The sequence below is a fragment of the Ammospiza caudacuta genome, chromosome 3 (genome assembly GCF_027887145.1).
Source record: "Ammospiza caudacuta isolate bAmmCau1 chromosome 3, bAmmCau1.pri, whole genome shotgun sequence".
Lineage (NCBI taxonomy): Eukaryota > Metazoa > Chordata > Aves > Passeriformes > Passerellidae > Ammospiza > Ammospiza caudacuta.
This window is the reverse complement of record NC_080595.1, coordinates 114,256,646-114,274,747: the sequence shown is the minus strand read 5'-3', so window position 1 is coordinate 114,274,747 and position 18,102 is coordinate 114,256,646. Positions and strand designations below refer to the sequence as shown.

Sequence of the window (18,102 nt, the reverse complement as noted above, 5' to 3'; positions counted from 1 at the left end):
GGTAACTCGAATCAATTAACGTTAATTCGCACAATGCTATGATGTATTGTGATCACTTTCATTTCGGAGAAGGGGGAAGAAATTGCTATAATTCACCTAAAATGAGGTTGTCTATGGTGCTGAGGTATTAATTGGGTGTCCATATTAAATGGAAAAGGAGCACGGTAGTGAAGGAAAAGTGGATGAGTGACTCTCTTGGCTGCTATTGACCTATCAGAAGAAGACAGTGCCCTTTTCCTTTGCTTTTATCTATTACAGTTTTCCCTATTGCGTGTCAAGTTGATGTATTATAAAAAATTCATTTGGTGACCTTCCACCCCCCTAGCAGATTAAACAATTTCACTGGGATGGCATCATTAACAGGGCCTTGCATTTAATGATGATTTCTCTAAAAGGCCACGGAGATTCGATTTTAAGCTAACAGATTTATTGCACTATTATAACATATCGTAAAAAACTGTACCACCTACGGTCTGGTTTTAGGATAGAAACTGTTTAAGAGTTTATGTGGAGCTTAAAGTGGTATTACCTTGGGATACGCAGCACGGCAAAGCTCTGACCTCCAGCGTGGTGCTGTTTACTTTTAATAAAAGACATTTCTCTGACAGTAAACTTGGGGACTGTGTTATGGAGGAGGCCTGGCTTAGCTCCTTGCCACTGGCTTTGTAATCAGGGGTATTTACACTGATCTACAGCTATTAATGGAAGTCACTAATGAATCTGGAGTATGTTTCTCTCCTATCTGATGCATCTGCTCTGTCCCTTTCCTTCTAAAGGCCTCTGGTGATCCCACATCTAAACCCTTCATCAGATTCATTCTTCTAATGAAAGAAGGGCCAGGAGGGGAAGTCTTAAGAGGAGAGGCTGAGGTCACTAGGTTTGCTCAGCCTGGAGAAGAGGAGACTGGGAGGGGACCTCATTGCAGTTACAATTTCCTTAGGAGGGGAAGAAGAAGGCCTGCACTGGTCTCTGCTCTGTGGTGACCAGTGACAGGACCTGAGGGAATGACATGAAAATGTGCCATGGGATGTCTAGGTTCGATGTGAGGAAAAGTTTCTTCATCCAGAGGGTGGCTGGGCACTGAACAGACTCCCCAGGGCAGTGGCAACAGCACCAAACCTGGCAGAGTTCAAGAAGTGCTTGGACAATTCTCTCAGGCACAGGATGGGATTGTTGGGTCTGTCCTGTGCAGAGCCAGGAGATGGGCTCCATGATTCTCTTTGATTTCGGTCCATAATATGGGAAAATATGGGAATTGGTGGAAATAAAAGTCATCCTTCAAATACCTTTTTTTGCTTAAAATAGGAATGACCTCAGACTCCTCATTGTCTTCTGATGCTCATGTTGCTCTTCCCCATCTGTATTAATTAGTGACAAGATCTGCAGGGGGTGACAAAGCTCCAACAGTGCGCCTGAGAGGGCAGAGGTCTGGCTTATTTCATCATCCCATGACATCAGAACCCATTCTCATCCAAAAACTCTGAGTTCCTCACAATATTTCCAGGGAATATGTACCTACTTTGTCTGCCACAAGTCCTCAGCTTGTCTATGCCCTGTCCTTGCTGAACCTCCCTTTCTTGAATTGCTTGCAGTCACCAGCCATCCCCACCTTTTCAACAACAAAGAAATGTCTTTTCAGCTGGATCATGATTCATTTAGTCATATTATTCCCTAAATTCTTCCCAATTTCCTTCCTCTTCCAAGGATACATTGATTTTACGGCGCATTGCAGACATACCAGACAACTGTTCAATTAATTTCAGTGTCTATTAGGAAATTAAATATGCCAGGGGCTGGTTTTTGGCACCAAGGCCAGCTGACATATTTCAGCATGGCCTCATCCAAACTTCCAAGTGAAAATATTTTCTGACTGTACTAGCTCCCACACCATTTGGGAGTTGTTCTTGACTTTGCCATTGGACCTGAACTACGGCTTAAGAGAGACTGACAGTTTAATTGTAGAGGTGATCAGGTGTCAGTGCCAAGTCTTGCTTTTTGGCATAATTTAGTTTTCTAGTTTTTCCATTGACTTTAGTGGACCCTTGATCCAGGCTCTCATCCTGATCTCCTTCCCCTTGAAGTCAATTGATAATAGTACTACTACTTCTTTTTCTTCTTTTTCTTCTTCTTCTTCTTCTTCTTCTTCTTCTTCTTGTTCTTCTTCTTCTTCTTCTTCCCATTACTATTATTGTTGTAGACATATTTATGACAAAATAACTATACTAATAATGATATTACTATATACATTAGATTAAATATCAGGAAGAAATTCCTCCCTGTGAGGGTGTGAGACCCTGGCACAGATTGCCCAGAGAAGCTGTGGCTGCCCCATCCCTGGAGGTGTTCAAGGTCAGGTTGAACAGGGCTTGGAGTAACCTGGGATAGTGGAAGGTGTCCCTGCCCATCGCAGGGGGTTGGAACAAGGTTATTCTCAAGGTCCCTTCCAGCCAAAATCATTCTATGATTTTATATTTTATGATTACAGTTATTATTAAAATTGTAAATATAATGACAAATTCTCCTTGATTTCAGGGATACTTCATTTCCTCTGGCCCAAACCTCTCCACCAAGGTTCTCAATTAATCCATGATACCTGCAGCAGATCCTCCAGTTTCTGCTCTCAAACATCCCTGCTGCTAAAGGACAGGCATTTGCTCTTCTGTGGAGCCTCAGCCTGTTCAGCAGACTCTGATGGTGACAGGATCAGGGGTGCCTGGTGTCCCTGTTGACTGAGGCATCCCCAGCCTGCTGTGCCCACATCTAGAAGAGCTGCAGGGCACTGAGCATCAGAGCTGCTCCCGGTCAGCAGGGAATTACCAATCAGCCTGCTCCTGCCCAGCAAGAGACTCCAGGACAGTGGCAAACAGCACATCCTTCATGGCCACAGGATGAGGCAAAGGCAGGTCTTGCTCTGGTCCTTGCTGGGCTATGAGCACTCATCTACCTCCACCTCCCTAGGACAAAACTGTGCGAGGAAAGGCCTATTTTCCTTCCAGCATGAATCAGCAGGATGCTCCTTTCTCCTCCTCCACGCTGACATAATTTTAAGGAATATAGCTTGCTGTGTCCAGGGCTGTGCCCTAAGGCTGGGGCTCCCTCACAGCACGAGTCAGGTTGAACCATGTGGGATATAAACACCACATTCCATGCTGAGTTAACCAAGTTCAAATTACCCACAAACAGACATTCATTTTTACACTTCCATTTTAAGTATCCATGTCTAGTTTTGCTTCGTTCTGTTTTCTTCACTGTTATTTTACCAGAGAGTGAAAGAACAAGGAGGAATGGTTCTAAATTAAAAGAGGAGAGATTTGATTAGATGTTGAGAAGAAATTTTTTACTGTGAGGGTTGTACAGGTTGCCCAGAGAAGCTGTGGTTGCCCCATCCCTGGAAGTGTCTCAGGTCAGACTGGATGGGACTTGGAACAACCTCCACTAGTGGAAGGTGTCCCTGTCCATGGCAGGGGGTTGAACTGGATAATCTTTAAGGTCCCTTCTAATCCAAATTTTCTACGATTCTATGACTCTGTGATTTTATAATTTTATTACTCTACTCACCCTAGAGAGTGAGAAGTACTTCCTAGATCCACATTTTGCAGCAGCCTTCCTCTACACACAGTTTTAGCATGTAGAAACTGAGGTGTGAATTCAGGGCATTTTCTTATTTGTTAAAGAAGCTGAGGTGAGAAAAAAAAGATTTGGGCCTTACAGAAACAATGCCAAGACTTACCTAAACCTCTCTGTGCTCAGCTGGAGCCAGGGAGCTCACAGAAAACTGCAGCTCTTTAGCTTGAAAACAGGAATGACTTGGTGTGCTGTATATGACTTGGTGTTTGGTCACACAGTTAAATGCACATTTTTGGAAGAAGGTGGATAACAGCCCCTTATTGATGCCCCTGACATGAATTTCAAACCTAACATTGTCTTTGAGGCTTTCCCACCAACAAAAATACAAGATAAAGAAGCAAGATAAGAACTAAAGCTTCAATCCTTGAGCTACCTTTTGAGTCTGCACATATCCTTAAAACCTTAGTTGGTCTTTCCAGCAGCTGTAGTTCAGACCAGTATTTTCCATCAGCTCAGTATGAACAGTTTCTCATTTGTAATACAGAGTAATACTCTGAAGAAACATCCACAACCATCAAAACTAGAAAAAAAGAGTTAAAAGCAAAGGAAACTTAAGCTCCATATATCTTGTGTTTGTAAACACCTTTAAGTAAACACAAGAGATCAATGAATATCTTTTCTTCTTTCATTTCAAGACAATACCAACCCCCCAGCCACTTCATTGCAATTGCAGATTAAAGCTTTATATATATATATATATATATATATATATATATAAAAATTATATATATATATATGAGATACTAAATGGCACAAAGCACTGGGAAAGGGAATGAAATGATCCAGGCTCAGAATGAAGTGTTGATTCTTTATTCAAATGCAAAAGCACTCTCCTGGGATGTTCTAATTTAAATTTCAGGCTTGGAAAAACCAATGTCTTTCAAGGGAGTGTGTGTAACTGCTTTATTTCAGTCTGCAGACTTTGCAGAATGGGAAGGTGATGGCAGCAAAAGGAAATGCAGCAAAGCCCTGTAATTGGTGTGTTTGTGTAGAGGAACCAAGACTTTGTTCTTAGTGGAGCTCAAAGGTTGTCAGTGAAAATCTTCTGCTGGACAGGGAACATTTGCAGGCTCCACTGCTCTCAGTGCACTTCAGTGTTGACTTTGGGGCTAAGGCATTGGGTTCATGAATCCATGAAATCCCTGTCTTTGCCACATACTTCCAACATGATACCTGGGACATAAATGACTTTGTTAACTTCCCACTTTTCCATCTGTAAACTGGGGATTTAAACAAAAGGATTTTTTCATACTTTGGTGCTGTTTTCTGCTTGGAAGTGAGAACTCTCCTGTTTCCATGCATGTTGCTCTCACCCAAGGAATCAAAGGGTTATGATACGGTAAACATAGTAGGTAGGTAGAAAATAGGAACAGAAATAATATCTAGAACTTTATTTCTGATTTTCCTTTTTTTTCCTTTTTTTTTTTTTCCTTTCCCATTCCTTTTCATGTGAAAGAAATGGAAGCAGACAACATTCAGAAACATGCTTATACAGGAGACCCTACAGCATCTCTGTTCAGGTGCAGCCTTCAGATGGAGAAATTGAGAAGCAGCTTCCTGTACAGCCAAAAATCATTTTCCTGGACAGAAAGGTAGAATTTGCCTCCCTGTGTATGGAGACTCTATTTAATTCAGTACTATTTTGACATTTGAGATATTTGGCATGGAGCAGGTTCTCCAGCAATGGCACCAGAGGAATGGGCAGGAAATGATCCCAGCAAGTCGCCCCTGGACATGAGGCAGAATTTCTTTCCTAGGCAGTGACCAAGCATTGAACAGATTTTCCAGAGAGGCTGTGGAGTCTCCTCACTGGGGATATTCCATAAATGTCTGGAGACATGCCCTGTGCTCTGGGATGACCCTGCTGGAGCAGGGAGGTTGGACCAGATGAGCCACTGTGATCCCTTCCAACCCGACCCATTCTGTGATGTGGCCTCACCTTGAAAAGTTATGGTGACCTTTGTGGCACTTGTAGCATGTGACACATAAGTGCAATCCACCCTCAGACAGGGGGCATATATATATATATATAAAAATACTACCGTTGTTAAAACCATCAAAGCTTTCTTTGGTCTTGCTGAGCAGACAAGATCTTAATTCTTCTCTTCTGTTCTTCCTCCCAGGGTGAAAGAATTGACAAACTGGGGCCTCCTGCAGAGCCCTGGGTTGTATCAGCTCATCTCAAGGACTCCTCTGAGGCTGTGCTGAAAGGTTTGGATGTGTTTTCCTGTAGCAAGGGTTATGGCAAAGCAGCTATGCAAAATGCTGGTGAAAACTTTAGGAGCTGTCCCTGAGAAACACTGCAGTTGAAAACCAGTCTTTGGGCTGAAAATAGAAGGTTGCAGTAGGAGTTTGGTGAACTGCCCAGTCATGTGCTACAGGGGAAAAAAAAAAAGCTTTTACTTTTTTAAAAGTATTTTGTGGTCTGGTAGCTTAAAGGAAGCATATCCTATAGTTTGTCCTGAAAAGACATACCTGGGGTCAAGAAAAGAAAGAATGAAGAATTAGAAATCCTAACACTGATTTTCAATTTATGTTAACTGGAATGTTTTCTTAAGAGTCCACAACACCTTTTTTATCCCAAAGGATCTGGCCAAGTTCAGACAGAAACAACTGCCTATAGATTATCACTAACATAATATAATCTGAAATTGTTGTTTTGTTTTTTTTTTTTTTCATGGGGGATCTAAATGTTTCCCTTCTGTTCCTCATTTATCAGAACACATGAACTCATGGAAGACTCATGAAAACTCTAAACATGTGAGGATTTCCCTCTAGGTTGTGGGAATATGCTTAGACATAGAACCTTTTTTAAGTAGAGTGCTGAACCAAACACCTGTGGATGGTCATATGCTGCTAAATTAGAAGTTGGAAATTATAATGATTATAGACATATTAGTTTAATTTCTAAAATATTTAAATATAAGAAAGAAGCACACACAATGAAAAGTTAGGTTCCCTATTGCAGAGAAAGTATTTTGTTCACCTTAAAGCCATTTGTGTGCTATTTTTGAGTTGAAAAGTTCATATTGAGAGAAGATAAGTAGCATTTATGCTGTAGATCAGTTTCTCACCCTTTCAGTCCCTGTTTCTGTTAATTATAAATCCTTCCTACCACAAGATAGTTCCAGGATTACAGGTTAGAGAAATCCTTTGGTGTTTTCTACTGCTTTTCACGCCACGTTCCAAAACTTCTTAGGTTTATATTAGCCACAGATTATTGGATGAGGAATGACAGTGGGAGGAAGGAAGCGGCGGAAGGAAGGAAGGAAGGGACATGGGGAGAAAGAAAAAAAGAGAGAGAGAGAGAGAGAGGAGAGAGAGAAAGAGAGAAAGAGAGAAAGAGAGAAAGAGAGAGAGAAAAAAAAGAAAAAGAAAGAAAAAGAAAAAGAAAAAGAAAAAGAAAAAGAAAAAGAAAAAGAAAAAGAAAAAGAAAAAGAAAAAGAAAAAGAAAAAGAAAAAGAAAAAGAAAAAGAAAAAGAAAAAGAAAAAGAAAAAGAAAAAGTCACTGAAAAGAAAGACACTTCACATTCTCTAAAAGATACATGCATCAAATTTATTGTCAATAAACTGCAGCAACGGAAGAGCAGCACAGTACAGATGTTCTGCATGTAATAGTTTGCTGCAGTTTTCCCTTTGACAAACATCCTTATTGCACTCGTCTTTTGAAGCACATGAAAGCAGCATTTAATGGAAATGGGTCCCGTCTAGCACACTGAGGCTGCTGCAGCTGACAGCAGCCAAAGTGCCTCGTGGAAGGCAGTTTAGCTCCAAATTAGCTCTGCTTCTACGTTAAATACCAGCTTGCCTGAGAGATCTTTGGGAAGACTCCCATATATATCTGTAGCATTCTGAGTTTTGAAGCATATGTGCCTGAAAGCTGAGCTAGTCTCTGTTGAGAAGTACAGTACAGAACTCCAGGCTTCTTCACACACTAGAAATGGCAATTATAAAGTATTTGGACAAGACTCTCTGTTAAAATCTGCATTACAGACAGTAAGAGAGCCAAGAAATCTTGGTAGACTGTGCAGACACTGTCTTGAGCAAAGTTGGACAATAATCAGCACTGAGGTGAAAATCAGTTTTTTTCCTGAGAAACCTTCATATCAATGAGAAATGCTTTAACAGCCTGTGAGACAATCAGGGCAGGTAGTCAAAGTTCAAATCCTTGACACAAATCTCAGCACAGTATTTCCTCCTCGGGTCACTAAGAAGCATTTCAGGATTTGTCTTCCTGCAGAAAAACTTTTTCAAGTCCATATGCAGAGATCTAGGAATTTTCTGATTATCTGACATTAAAGCACTTTGCAACCTTTAATAATACTGCACTGCTGTTGCAGTGACAGCCATGAATCCATCAGTCCAGATATGAATGATCTGTCAATAAAATGAACAAATGTTGTGTGATCATGCCTGGCAACATAATATAAGGATGGATCATAAGGAGGATCATATGAGTGGTAGATGGATGAACCAGGATACGGCTGGAGCAATAAACGAAATCTACATTCCCATATCTCCATCAAATCTATTCACAGTATAAATCACTGATTATTTATCTTTCACTGCTGAACCTGGAGACTTGTAATGAAATTGGTGGTTTGATGTGCTAGATATTGTACAGAAATTGAAAAATCCCCATATATGTAGTCAAAACTAATTGGGATATGAACAAATTAAATTGTACCAGATTAACAGAGAGGAGAAATTTTATCATTTATGTTGCTGAATAATTAATATGTGTCATGGTTTTGCCTAAGACCTTGTCTTGGGCAATTTCTGGCAATAGTTCAGCATTTGCTAATTCACCACATTGTTCAATATCCTGGACATGAGAATGGCAGAGTATAAATGTCCTGCCCACATTCAGCTTTATGTACCTTCACCTGTGCTGCTTAACTGCAATAAAATGCCAAAGCCACCTGCTTCATAAAGCAAATAGTTATGACATGTTGTCTTTCAGCAGGCAAAAGTCTGTGTTTGTGATCACTGGAGCCAGTCCAGCATCCTGAGGAAGTTCTGGCATCTCACCCCCACCTGAACCAACATTTGGAAATTTGTCAGCCTTTAGGATTCCACCCCTTTCACCCCAAGAGTCTGAATGCAGACCAGACCTGGCCAGCATCACTCAAAGGCCAGGCCTTGGCTGCTGCTCAAAGATACACACAGTAAAATGGGGATCCAGTTGCAAAGTAAATTACAACTTTTTAAAAGAGCCTACAGAAATAACAATCATGGCAAGGGCAAATGTTGAGTCAGAATGGATTCCCTGATAGATCACAACAAGAGGTAATGTCAAGGAGAAATACTGTTTTCTGGGTTTCATTTTAATGCTCCCCATGGAGTTTTTCCCTGCCAGATTTCCAGCTGACAGTGTCTCCTGTACTGTCCCAGGGCAGTCACCACAGATATTTTCCAGGGCCAAGTACCTTTCAAAGCATCTGACAGAGCAGGAGAAAAATTCCAAAAGATTTAACAATAGGACAGGAGAGACTATACCTGAAAGATAAGTCATAAAATAATTGAATATTCAGCTTGTCCCTTAGTTACAGGGGTTGACTTCTTGAGACCATCCCCTTGGGACACTCTTATTATCACTCTCCTAACCTTGGTGAATACTTAGTCACACAAGACATGAGTTAAATTTAAAAATGGACATTTGGAACTTCCTGGTGCATCTCTATAGCTCCTGTTACCTTTGTTTGATCCCTTTAACTGCTGCATTCACATTATACCCCCATAACACACAGAAAATGCCATTTCACAATGAGCTTAAAGAACAAATATTTAGAAGCTGAAGCCCTCCAATCCTTCTGAAATTTGTTTTCTGAGCATCACTGTGTGAAAATTTCTGGAGTTAGACACAATGTTTATGATTAAGATGGATAATGAATTTAGGCTTTCTGAGGTCCCTTAAAGTCATGAGGACTCCCTGAGTTCCTTAAGTGGCACTTACCTGCTTGCTGTTCATTGCAATATGATTTTTTCTGACTCTCCAGGGCTCACCCAAGTGCAGGTCATAGAGGGATGTGCAAGTTTTTCCAATCTGGCTGTCTCCAGCTCAGGAACAAACTGGAGACTTGTGTTCACAGTGACATCACCTCCAGGTAAACCCTGTATTCTGTGTATCCTTTGATGGGTTAAAATCAAAGCCCTACAGGTGGCCTGAATTTGTAAAAAAGGAGTTAAACTTTGTTTGAATGGGTGGAGCTATGCCAAACCTCTAAATAGCCTGAGTTCTGTTTCACATCCAAGTTGGCATTCCCCAGGCAGCAGGAGAGCTGGATGATTCCTCTGCTATTCATGCAAGGTCTCTCAAATCTAAGGAACAAGTACAGAGAAGTATTGTCAGATAAAGGTGCCTCTTTCTCCCTGGATTCCCTTGTATGTATCCCAAGAAATCAGAAACTTAAAATCAGTTAAGTTGCCTGAGCAAACTTTTTCCTATAAATTGCAACCTCTCATTCCCTCTTTTTTTCTCTGTTTATATTCAGAATTTTTCGATCTGTGCTCCTGGCTATTTTCATAGTGCCTTTTCCTGACTGCCTGCACCTGGTCACCTTTATAGGTGGTTATGCACATTCAGAGCATGACTCCAGGACTGGGCTCTGCCAGGGCTTTCCTGAGAGCTTGTGGAGATGATGTTCACACCTTCAGAGGCCCCTGAGCAGCTTAGTAAAAAGGAGGCAGGTGTGCTTATGCCTCCTTGGAAATGCCAGCTGAGGGGGACAAGGCACCCTGTGAAGTCTGCCTTGGAAAATCCTCAAGATGTCTGCACAAGAGAAGCACCTCTGCAATTGTTTGGGGGCCTGACATTATCTGTAAACCTGTTTCTGAAGGAATAGAGGGGTCAAAGTGTTGGTTTCTTGTCTCAGGATGACTGAGGCAAGAATATGAAGAAGCAGGAACAGGTCTGGCACACAGTCCAAGGACATATTAAGATATAAATGTTGTAAGACCATGTGTAAAGTCTCTATTATGGTATTACATCCATCCATCCATCTCTCTTTATGTATAGATATATATGCATGGATATCTCTTCAGATAAATACCATTGTAGAAGATATACCCATATTATCTATCTATCTATCTATCTATCTATCTATCTATCTATCTATCTATCTATCTATCTCTCATGTCTTGCCTCATCCAGACAAAAACAGAGGAAACAAGTACATCTGACTGGTGAAGTGGCCAGGTGGAAGTGGGTATTGAAAAAATCTTAGAAATCAAAAAAGAAGTTTGCAAACATTTAGGCTGCCAAAAGTGGCTCATCCAAATCCAGTGCTTCCCATGGCTTGGCAAAGGAAGAATTGAGGTGCATGGAATACTTAGAAGTGGGCCTTCCAAGGGGGGATGTTTTGTGTATTTTGAGCTGCCAAACACATGCAGCTCCCACTACCTTCTAATCAGCGAGAGCAGATGGAAAGTCAGCACCTCACAAGATCTGAATCTTTAGGCTGGAAGCACAGCTTAATGCAATGTGTTTAGAAACCTGTTTCAAGGGAATCCCAAAATCTTTTTTCTGAACAAAGGTCAGAGATCCCTTCTCTGAAATATTTACCAGTCAGAGAGTTACTAGGCATTAAGAAAAGAATCACAGAATAGTTTGGATTGGAAGGGATCTTCAAGATAATTGAGTTTTAACTCCCCTGTGTTGGGAAGGGACACTTTTCAGTAGACCAGGATGCTCAAAGCTCCATCCAGGCTGACCTTCAACACTTCCAGGTATGGAACAGCCACAGCTTCTCTGGGCAACCTGTGCCTGTGCTTAATATCTAATTTAAATCTGCCCTCTTTCATCTTAAAGCCATTCCTCCCCATGGAGGATGTTTAGAGGTACCAATGTGTACAGGTACCTGTGCAGGTATCACCTGTGTAAATCAGATTATTCTACATTTTTAATGTGCATTGCAAAAGTACACACCAAAGGCACAATCCCTTTTGCTCCTTGTAATTGGGAGCCATGCTGGAGACAGCATAAAGGTTTTTGCACTTCCAGATTCTTACTGCAGAGGTTCACTTTAAGGAATTAAACAATCAAATAGTAGATGTTTGTGATACATCTCCATGAACCAGTTGCTCTGTGCACCTAGCCTGGCATAATTCACTGTTTGGAGACAGCTCAGGAGGTGCAGCTGATGTCAAATGCAATAATCCCAAATGTTTTAGTGGTAGCTCCTGGGGAGAGCAGACTATTCATAGCCCTACTGCATCATCCTGCTCCTTGTTTTACAGTAATATTCCCTTCCCTGATATGGATCCCAATGGGTTTGATACATCCACTTTCCATTTAAACCAACAGCATCCTACTCACGGACTATTAGAGTAGCGCAAAACACCTTTAAACACCTGTCTGTGCAGAGTCCTTGATACCTGAGAGATTTCTTCTCTCAGCTGAAGTTCATATGTGTTTGTACCTGCAGGCAGATTTCTCCCAATTGGAACATGCTTCCCACCTTGTTCTGATGCAGCTCAGCTTCGTTCAGGTGGACAACACTGACACAAATCTAATTAGTTTCTGCTAAAAGTACCTACAGCTACTTGCCCTGGTCTCCAAGCCTCTATCTTACAGCATTTCTGATTTTTTAAATGAATTTATGAAAAAAAAAAAAAGGCTTTTAGATTTTATTAAAAGTGGAACTCAAATAAAAGAAACGTCCATCCATCAAAATGTTTAGAATTGTGGGGTTAGGACCAATAATGAGTCAGGTAGTAAGACACATAAGGAGTTGATGTGCTAACCCACATCCTTCAAGGTGGTCTACAGAGAGTACCAGAGCCAGTTTTCCTAAGCTCCTGTCCTTGCCCAGCACATCTGCATTCAGAACTTGTTTTGGAAATAATTTAGGGAATCAAAACCTCTCTCTATTTCAAAAGGGCAGCACTAATCCTCTTCCAGTCCTTTCAGCTCAGATCTGAGACCCAATGAACTCTTGAACACAGAGATTATGAGCAGTGCCTGGCTTGATTCTGCCATTTACAGAAAAGTTTAGAATTTCTGGGTGCAGAGCATTACCCAGAGCTTCTGTCTTTCAAGAGACTAAAGATTTACTGTAACAGCAGGGACACTGACATTTTTTATTTATAATGCTCATTATCAACATGGTGGAAAATATTCACAAGTTCACTGGGAGTTTTCTGCATCATGGATTTAATCTTCATGCTGGTCAATATTTCTGGATTCCCTCTAACTTCTATTGATATGATTCAGGTATAGCCTGAAAAAAAAATCAGTATTAAGAACTGTCTTATCACAACCAGTTTCTGTTGCAGAAAATGTGCATGTTTCCTGTACGGGCCTGATCTGTCTGGCCTCAAAAGCAGATGCATTGTGAATGTATTTTCTGAGGTTTATGTCAGCTAGACAAATTCATAGGAGAAATATTAAGTACTGTTGAATGCAAAGAAACTGTTTATGCTCCAGAAAGCACTGAAACCTTGAAACTTACCTTGTAGAAAAATTGTTGCATATTTGGGTTGTCCTGGTACTAAGTCCTAAATAAATATTGTCCATTAATGTTGGATCTGTCTGGAGATAGATGGATGTGTGGTTTGTCCCTGAATGTATCTTTACCCTGTTAAAAAGCTATAGGGTGTTGTTTTAGCTGTGAAATTGCTGTCATTGCTTTTGTAATAAACCAACTGCTTTAAATTCTCAGGGGTGAAGTTCACTGTGCTGTCCCAGCCATTTGCCACCTTCCCTGTGCCCATGAGAGCCAGGGCCAGCATGATCCTGGTTGTCATACTCGGTTCAGCAGCATCTGCATTCACCATTGTTCTTTCATTCTGCTGGTTCAGGAAGAGCAAAAGCCACAGTAAGTTGGAAATATCCACAAAACTTTATACTTGCAGAATCCTTGTTTCATTTAACAAATCCCCAGAGTGGCCACAATGGGTTTCAGAGTACAGAACTCAGAAAAAGCTGTGGGATATTCAGTAATTAGGATTTGGTTGTAGTTTATGCAGACAAGATTTGGGCTTCAATAATCAATGTGGTTCCCTTCCAACTCAAAATATTCTATAATTCTGTGATAGTTCAAGGTTATACAGATTTATGCCTATAAAAGGTTTCTGAGTCCAGGCAGATATTACAGAAAGTTTCTTCTTGGAAAGAATTGTTAAGAACTGGAACAGGTTGCTCAGGATAGTGGTGGAGTCACCATCCCTGCAAGTGTTCAAAGGTGAGCGGACCCAGCATTTAGGGCCATATATATATTCAAGCAATTTTCTACTATATATTCAACAAATTTTCAATTTTTGCTGAAATTAATAATTTCTGCTGAGCGGAGATGCACTGAGGGTGATGTGATTGTGTGTTTCATTGCAGAAACGAGGACTGAACAGCCTCATCTCCCACGGGACAGGATCAAAAGACCCAATGAACAAGCACAGCCTCCTGCAGCTCCCACCAAGCCTTGCTGCAGTCAAGGACCCAGTAAAAGTGGAGTGGCTGTAGCAGGAGGTGAGACTGCAATTCATAAATTATTGGACACCAAAAGAGTCAGTTTATGTCTTTTAACATGTTCAGATGTTCCCTGGGAAGTGATGGAGTCACCATCACTGCAAGTGTTTAAAAAATGTGTGGGATGTGGCAGCCAGGGAGAAGTTTGATAAAGTGATTGTGCCTTGGATGCAATGATCTAAGAGAGTTTTTTTCAACTTTTAATGATTCTATGATTTTATAGGTTTGTATAGGACCAATGGTGTTAGTGTTCAGAAACACATAACCATGAAAATGATTATATGTAGGTGCTTTTATTGAAGAGCTCTGGGTGTCAGAGGTTACCAACCCAAATCTGACTCCGACATGCATTTGGGATGAACACGTTTTTATATTCTATAGTTATATAACTTTCATGTTAATTTTTAAACTTATATTGTTCTATTGTATACATAGATTTCAGCCAAGCATGGCTCCTCATGGCCCCCTTAAATTTCTAACATAGTTTCTCATGATTCTTCTTATGATTATACAATAATTATATTTAATTACTAAACAATCATCACATCTAGCAATTATATCATTTATCCTACTGCTTACGCAGGTGCAATGATCTGGCAAAACACAAAGCCTAACATTTTCAGAGTCTATCTTTAACATTTTCCAGGGCCCCACTATCAATGGCACATTCTCAAAAGGTCTATCTCTTTATTGCCTCCTATTTCTCCTTCCTGATTTTTTTCTGTTTGTCATTTCATCTCTAATACAGATGGAGTGAATTCCCAGCTGCACTGAAGGCAGCAGCATAATCCCCCTTATGCTCACGCTGTGATCCTTGGGGTGTCCTGTGCAGGGACAGGGCCTGGACTTCAGTGATCCTCTTGGGTTCCTTCCCCACAATCCAGGATATTCTATGATCCAATGAGCCCATGATTTCTCCCAGTGTTTTTGGAGTAGGGCAGGGACCAATACTCCTGGTGTCCCCAGGGCTCCTCCCTGCCCACATCTCCAGGTGCTGCAGGTGGATCAAAAGCTCTGGGCAGGTTTGCAGGCTGTGAAGGACTGTGATTTACACTGGAGGTAAGAAACCCACCCAGGGCTCATCTGCACAGTTCTGTGAGTCCAACCAAAGCAGCTCCACTCCCACCCACCCCACCCTATGTCCTATTTTATTCTCCAGGGTCCTGCCACCAACAACCCCTTCCCCAACACCTCCTCAGTCTTGTCCTTTCATCATCTTCTGATCAAACCCGACTCCTTCTGAGGTCACAGAAAAGCAGACAGCCCCGGGGGCATGTGGCTGGCAGCACAAAGCACCGGCTTCCCTTTTCTGCAAGTGTGAAATGTTCTTACACTAGTTGAGGGCTTTTTTTTTATCTCACCTGCCAACAGCACAGATCTAAGGGCATTCGGGTAACCCTGATGAACCCCCCATTTGCTCTGTTTTGGGAATTTCTTTTTCCTCCTCTTTACCGAAGCCTGTGGATTGCATAAGAGGCAGGAAGAGGCGAGCTGGAGTTTTATCTCCTTTTAATTAGTGTCTATCACAAAAGCAGAGGGAGAGAGAGAAGGAGAGAGGAAATTCTGCAGTTTATGTGTTTTGATATTTGCCATACTCTTCCAAAACACAGCATTCAGCTGTGTGCCTTAGGACACATATCTGCTATAAATTCATTTTTTATCTAATTTGTCTGAGATCTAAGCTTCCTGTGGAGGTCTGAGATCAAAGGATCTGATTCTGTCTGATGTTGGCTCTGACACATAATGCGTGCTGACTTAGTTCTGTCTATAAACTCGCAGTGGGAGGCTGCCACTCTCCCTTGGCACCTTTACATAGTGAACTTTCATTTTGGCTGGGGAGGCTGACAGGTACAGCATTGATTGGAGCCATCATGTAAATAATTCATGGGAAGAATTTTTTTTTGTCAGAAAAAGGCAATCCAGCCACTTAGAGTCTTTTAGGAATAGTTGCAAGACAAAAAAGATTCCCCAATATGTTCAAATCTAAACAAGGATAACAATATCTTAAGTGAATTTAATACATATGACTTGGAAAAGTCTAATGTTTGATTCCCCCCTATTTAAAGTGCTGTTGGTTTTGGAGAGAGAGAGAAGAAATCAAAGCTGCACTATTTTTGTTTAGTTTCTGCTTTGTAGCTCTTCCCCTCATAAGAAGTACTGCTTTTCTAACACAATTGTGTTCAGGGCCTTTAGTTGTTAATCACCACAGTAAGACTTGCAAAACAGAGATTTTCTCATTGGTGGGTGCTTGTGGAGTGCAGTGGATCAAGGGTCCTGAATATTGTACCAAAAGTAACAGCTGAGGATGAAGATGAGGAAGAAACCAATATTCACAGTTATGCAGTACAGCAGGGAGAAGGAATCAAGATATTGCCTTGCCCAACCTTGGTCTAACATGAAATATCTCCTTAGCTTCTTGTAATTATCTCTCTCTTGAATTGAAGAACTTTTGAAGGACTAAGGCACTGTTAACAGAACACACCTGGAGGTGCAGGAACATATTGTTGCTTTTTGCTTTTTGCAGTTTATTCTGGTGGTTCAACCAAGTGCTTGTATACTCCTACAATTTACATTTCCAGCTTCAATCTTCTGTCCTTTCCCTGAACCTTTTCAAAATGGCACCTGACTGATTCTTATTCTGAACTCCTTGGGTGTTTTAGCCAGAAATCACTGTGTGTTCCTGAAAATGTAATCCCAATCTGTAAATTGGGTCTTCCCTTGTGGCTCCTACCTTGCTCAGATCAGCTCCTCCTCCTTCCTTTCTACCAGTTTGCCATTATCCCTTTGTTTTAGAAAATTTCATCAGAATCAATTCCAGTTTAAATTCCAAATCACCAGTGGAAACACTGAATACCTTCCATTTCAGTGGTAGAGCCTGGTACTGCCACATATCCCTGAGAATTATTTCCCATATATAATTTCTGCCTGAGCTCTGTTAGCTGGTACTTAATCCAGTTAATCATATGCTTTCATGATATTGAATAGTTTGTATTTAATGTTTAAAAATCAGGAATCTCAAGGCAGTACTTCATCCTTGAAACTGCTTCTACACAGTAAACTTGTAGCCTTCTCCAGTGATTCAAACTTGCCTGAGAAACCTTTTTTCCACTGTTGATAATGGCACCTTTGAAGATGAGAGAGTCAATAAATCTCCAGAACTAACATGCAGCTTTGGTATAAGAGATCATGACCTTATTATCTTGTTTATGTGTCTAAAGAGGAAAATTGAACCTGGTGAGGTATGTATTTTATACCTTAAATCAGCCGACTACCTGAAGTTAAAGCCAGCTTAAGAAGGAAAAGTGCTAAACATAATAATATGTCTGAGTGCAGGAATTTTGGAAACAGCTTTCTGGTGGATTTCCAAGAGGTACAACCCTGGAATTTAAATTGATGAGTGTACAAGTTGAAAAAAACAACAATACTCTTTAACAGAGCCCAAGCATGAAGTTATTGCCAGGGCTGTCAGAGTTCAGGTTGGTCAAGGAGTGTCTGCACAACCTTTCTGAAATATAATTTAATTTTAGGTGTTTTTGTGAGAAGCAGGGGTGGTACTCAATGATCCTTTATGGGTCTCTTCCAATTTGAGATATTCTATGATTCAGAAAATACAGTTCCAACCAATGAATTGCAGGAAATGCAGAAGAGAATAAATCTGAGCAAAAGGTCTGAGCAGCCATGAGGCTGAATGTCACAGGCTGTTAAGGGTTAAACTGAAAGGACAAACCTAAACCATAAAAAATGGTAATTACACATTTTCTGGCATTATTTGTGCTAAGGACCTACAATGTGTGTGCTGATAAATGGACTAAAAATCTGATTTTATTCACTCACACAGGACACATTGAACAGGACTAGTTCTGGATTTGGAATGAGTATTAAAGGTTTGGGTGTAGGCTGATGGCATTTTTTTTTCATGGGGGGAAGGAGAGGATTGCAAGAAAATTATAAATGTTTTTAGCATCCACATGAAGCTACAAATTATGCTGCCAATCATGGCATATTCTGTC

General features: G+C 40.9%; 1 protein-coding gene across 1 annotated transcript in view; it reads left to right on the top strand.

Moving 5' to 3' along the window:
• PKHD1 (PKHD1 ciliary IPT domain containing fibrocystin/polyductin) overlaps nucleotides 1-18,102 on the top strand; it is a 239,029-nt gene that overhangs the window by 219,218 nt on the left and 1,709 nt on the right. The window contains exons 61-65 of the mRNA XM_058801804.1: nucleotides 5,084-5,219; nucleotides 5,751-5,838; nucleotides 9,627-9,734; nucleotides 13,290-13,445; nucleotides 13,958-14,092. Coding sequence (XP_058657787.1) covers nucleotides 5,084-5,219; nucleotides 5,751-5,838; nucleotides 9,627-9,734; nucleotides 13,290-13,445; nucleotides 13,958-14,092 — 623 coding nt within the window. The remainder of the gene's footprint in view (nucleotides 1-5,083; nucleotides 5,220-5,750; nucleotides 5,839-9,626; nucleotides 9,735-13,289; nucleotides 13,446-13,957; nucleotides 14,093-18,102) is intronic.